This window comes from Grammomys surdaster, unplaced genomic scaffold (assembly GCF_004785775.1).
Source record: "Grammomys surdaster isolate TR1022 unplaced genomic scaffold, NIH_TR_1.0 65, whole genome shotgun sequence".
Taxonomy (NCBI): Eukaryota; Metazoa; Chordata; class Mammalia; order Rodentia; family Muridae; genus Grammomys; species Grammomys surdaster.
This window is the reverse complement of record NW_021604567.1, coordinates 8,820,000-8,824,881: the sequence shown is the minus strand read 5'-3', so window position 1 is coordinate 8,824,881 and position 4,882 is coordinate 8,820,000. Positions and strand designations below refer to the sequence as shown.

The window sequence follows — 4,882 nt, the reverse complement described above, 5'->3', positions numbered from 1 at the left end:
TTAATTATTCTTAATTTTGAGTAAGATATAATCTAAAGGTAAAGTACTCTGTTTAAATGTTGATTTGAACTAAAAGAAAATGTAGGTACAGCACGTTATGCACAGTTTCATGGTAATTTTCAGACACTTCTCCCTGCTTTTGCCCATTAAAATCCCTTGTTATTGGATTTTTTTACAGAGTCAGATCCAATCATATGACAAAATGAAGCTTTGGATTTATCTCCTTTATCCATCTCTTCTTGCTTGTTTATGTCTACAATCCCAATCACCAATGCCCTCAGTCAGAGGCTCTTGTGAAAGTCTTTGCAATTGTGAGGAGAAAGATGGCATAATGGTAATAAACTGTGAAGAAAAAGGCATCAATAAATTATCCCAAATCAGTGTGCCTCCATCACGACCTTTCCACTTAAGTTTATTAAATAATGGCTTGACAGTGCTTCACACGAATGACTTTTCTGGGCTTACCAATGCCCTTTCAATACACCTTGGATTTAATAACATAGCAGATATAGAGACTGGTGCATTTAATGGCCTTGGACTTCTTAAGCAACTTCACATCAATCACAATTCTTTGGAAATTCTTAAAGAGGACACCTTCCATGGTTTGGAGAACCTGGAATTCTTGCAGGCTGATAATAATTTCATTACAGTAATTGAACCAAGTGCCTTCAGCAGGCTCAACAGGCTGAAAGTGTTAATTTTAAATGACAACGCTATTGAGAGTCTTCCTCCAAACATATTTCGATTTGTTCCTTTAACCCATCTAGATCTTCGTGGGAATCAGTTGCAAACATTGCCTTATGTTGGCTTCTTAGAGCACATTGGCCGGATACTGGATCTCCAGTTGGAGGACAATAAGTGGGCCTGCAATTGTGAATTATTGCAGCTAAAAAACTGGCTAGAAAATATGCCTCCACAATCTATAATTGGTGATGTTATATGCTACAGCCCTCCACTTTTCAAAGGGAGCATACTGAGTCGCCTGAAAAAGGAATCTATTTGCCCTACTCCACCAGTATATGAAGAACATGAGGATCCATCAGGATCTCTGCTGGCCATAACATCTTCAACAAGTGACAGCCGCCTATCAAGCAAGAATACATCCATTTTAAAACAACCTACCAAAGCACCAGGTTTGGTACCTTACCTTACAAAGCCATCCACTCAGCTTCCGGTACCTTACTGTCCTATTCCTTGCAACTGCAAAGTTCTCTCCCCTTCTGGACTTCTAATCCACTGTCAGGAGCGCAATATTGAAAGCTTGTCAGATCTACAACCTCCTCCACACAATCCTAGAAAGCTGATTCTTGCAGGCAATATTATTCATACCTTAATGAAGTCTGACCTGATGGACTATTTCACTTTGGAAATGCTTCACTTGGGAAACAATCGTATTGAAATTCTTGAAGAAGGATCATTTATGAATCTGACAAGACTCCAGAAGCTCTATCTCAATGGCAATCATCTGACCAAACTAAATAAAGGCATGTTCCTTGGTCTTTTCAGTCTCGAGTATTTGTATCTTGAATACAATGCAGTAAAGGAAATATTACCAGGAACCTTCAACCCAATGCCTAAACTGAAAGTTCTTTATTTAAATAACAATCTCCTTCAAGTTTTACCTGCACATATTTTTTTAGGTATTCCTCTAACTAGAGTAAATCTTAAAACAAACCAGTTCACCCATTTACCTGTAAGTAACATCTTAGATGACCTTGACTTCCTGATACAGATTGACCTTGAGGATAATCCCTGGGACTGCTCTTGTGACCTGGTTGGATTGCAGCAATGGATACACAAGCTTGGCAAGGGCACCATGACAGATGATATCCTCTGTACTTCCCCAGGGCATCTTGAAAAAAAGGAATTAAAAGCCCTCAACAGTGAACTTCTTTGCCCTGGTTTAGTAAATAACCCTTCCATGCCAACTCAGAGTAGTTACATTATTCTCACTTCTCCTACAGTCCCACCAGATACAGCTGGTACTATTTTAAGTTCTCTCACAGATGCTGTGCCCCTATCAGTTCTAATATTAGGACTTCTGATTGTGTTCATAACTGTTGTATTCTGTGCTGCAGGGATAGTGGTTTTTGTCCTCCACCGTAGGAGAAGATATAAGAAGAAAAAAGTAGAGGAGCAACTGAGAGACAATAGTCCTGTCCACTTGCAGTACAGCATGTATGGTCATAAAACCACTCACCATACAACTGAAAGACCCTCTTCCTCTCTCTATGAACAGCACATGGTGAGCCCAATGGTTCATGTCTACAGAAGTCCATCCTTTGGTCCAAAGCATTTGGAAGAAGTTGAAGAAAAAAATGATAAAGACGGAAATGATGCAAAACATCTTCAAAGGAGCCTGTTAGAACGAGAAAATCATTCACCTCTTACAGGTTCAAATATGAAATACAAAACTACAGACCAATCAACAGATTTCCTATCTTTTCAGGATGCAAGCTTATTATATAGGAACATTTTGGAGAAAGAGAGGGAACTTCAGCAACTAGGCATCACAGAGTACCTAAGAAAAAATATTGCTCAGCTCCAGCCAGATGTGGAGGTTAACTATCCTGGAGCCCATGAGGAGCTGAAATTAATGGAAACATTGATGTACTCACGACCAAGGAAGGTGTTGGTAGAACAGACTAAAAATGAATATTTTGAGCTCAAGGCTAACTTGCATGCTGAACCTGACTATTTAGAAGTCTTGGAGCAGCAAACATAAAGGGACTGTTTGTGGGCTTTTACAGAAATGCTGTGATTCTGACTTAATTCCAAACCTTTGAAATAAGTGCCTTATGTGGGTGCCACCAATCAGAATTCAGCGCAGCAGTAATCCTATGGGAGATAAAGGAAGACAATGAAACTCAGGGAAAATTGAGGAAGCCATGGCGTTACCAGCAGGCAATATAGCCTGTTCCAAATAAAACAAGTCTTGCATATAACTGAAGCAAGGTTTATATTAGTGTTGCTCTATATACTCACAAGTACTTCATAGAGTTTATCTTACACATCTAAAGGTTTGAACATATAAAAAAGCTCCAGTTTTCTTGAATTCTCTACTCATGACTAAATACAACTAAATTTCATCAGTTAAGTATATACCTGTATATATATATATATATATATATATATATATATATATATATATACATACTATGTAAGGAATATATTCATAACAACATATATGTCAGAAATTTACATTGTCAAACACACTAAATTTTCTCACAATAAGTGAAAAGGGAACTGGAACTTAATTTTTTAAAAAAGATGGCAATAGTAAATAAAAATGTAAATTTTGTAATTATATGGGCCATTAATGATTCAGAAACATTCAACAAAGGATGAATAGACAAATGCCATTCCTAAGCTTTCTGAAGTAAGACTCAAGATGGCAAATAGTTCATGTAGGATAAATAAGCAGATGTGTTAATTTAATCTACACATTTTGTGCGGATTTTTTTTTTATGTAAAGCTGCTGTGAAACTAAGGTATATTACTTGTGTCCAATATTCTATTCTTCTTGGGATATTTTTTTAAATGCTACTGAGATTCTACTGTATATATGATTAGAGCACTTAGTAAGTTTGCTTCTTTTCATAGTGTTAATTATTTGTACAACTGGATGATACTGATAAAGATACGTCTTTTGTGGCAAGTAATTCAAAAGTATAAAATGAATAGCAAAAATTATTTTATTTTTATTGACATACACTGATAGATACTGTAGATTAGTAGCAAAAGGCGCTTCTACAGGTAAGTGTTCTGAGTTGCCTCAGGAGAGGGACAGTGTAGCTTTATTTTACAAGGAGGTATCACTAGATTTTTATGAACTATTTATTCTGTACAGTTTTGTATATTTTTGGTTCACAAGATAATTATACTTGGGTGCCTTTTAAGAAAGTTTAAGATTACTGCTCACTTCAATAAAACTAAAGTGAAAACATTTTTAAATGTGTTTCGATCAGTTATTCTAAGCTGTGACTCAATCATGTCATGATTATCACCTTAGTATAATCTCTGCATATGGGAGAGGCTGGATCTGTTTGTATGTGCAAAGAAGTCTTGTTTTCAACTCTCTCTGTGTCTCTCTCTCTCTCTCTCTCTCTCTCTCTCTCTCTCTCTCTCTCTGTCTCTCCTCTCTCTCTTACACTCTCTTCTTCTCTCTCTCTCTTTCTCTCTCTCTCTCTGTCTCTCTCTCTCTGTCTCTCCTCTCTCTCTTACGCTCTCTCCTTCTCTCTCTCTCTCTCTCTCTCTCTCTCTCACACACACACACACACAGACACACACACACACACACACACACACACACACACACACACACTAAGCCTTTTAGTTTTTCATATGAATGACACTTAACCAGACTTAAAATAGGTTTTTGATTATTTATTTGTATTTACCCTGAGCTCTTGTTGAGAGAGTGAGACTAATAAAAAAAGTACTTTTATCCATACGTCTTTCAGCAGTATCTGAGTATTCTATTCTATCAGGTATTTAAACTTTCAGTTCTCATAATTTTTTCATATTATCAATTCTGTGAGGTCTGTGCCCATAGGTTTGAAGACTAGATCTGAGTCTGATGTGTAATCACATTTACTAGACTTATATTATAAATTATTTCTTACATGAATGGAATCAACACCTTAAAGGCTCATTGTAAACCAACATCACTTCATTCATTTCAAGAGCTTAGAAAGACAACACGCTTCTGTGTTTATCTCAAAGTAAAAATTTCTAGGTAAAATGCATGTATATAAGATTGCTTTATGTTTTATAGAAAGACTACTAAGAATAATGACCTATAATTTCTCCAAGGATGGAGTTTAAAATGATACACCGAGTTAAAAAAAGGTCTTGAGCCGAGAATGTGTCATTCTATTTC

The 4,882-nt window shown here is 36.5% G+C and overlaps 1 protein-coding gene across 1 annotated transcript; it reads left to right on the top strand.

The window, feature by feature from the left end:
• The first annotated feature begins 202 nt into the window (after window positions 1-202).
• Window positions 203-2,809, top strand: Slitrk6 (SLIT and NTRK like family member 6). The gene has a single exon (XM_028772520.1). The coding sequence runs from the start codon at window positions 203-205 to the stop codon at window positions 2,723-2,725; it is 2,523 nt and encodes an 840-aa protein (XP_028628353.1). The 3' UTR covers window positions 2,726-2,809.
• Window positions 2,810-4,882: the final 2,073 nt, after the last annotated feature.

Excerpts from the sequence above, each read along its gene's own strand:
- Slitrk6 (XM_028772520.1), top strand. The coding sequence starts at position 203 with ATGAAGCTTTGGATTTATCTCCTTTATCCATCTCTTCTTGCTTGTTTA.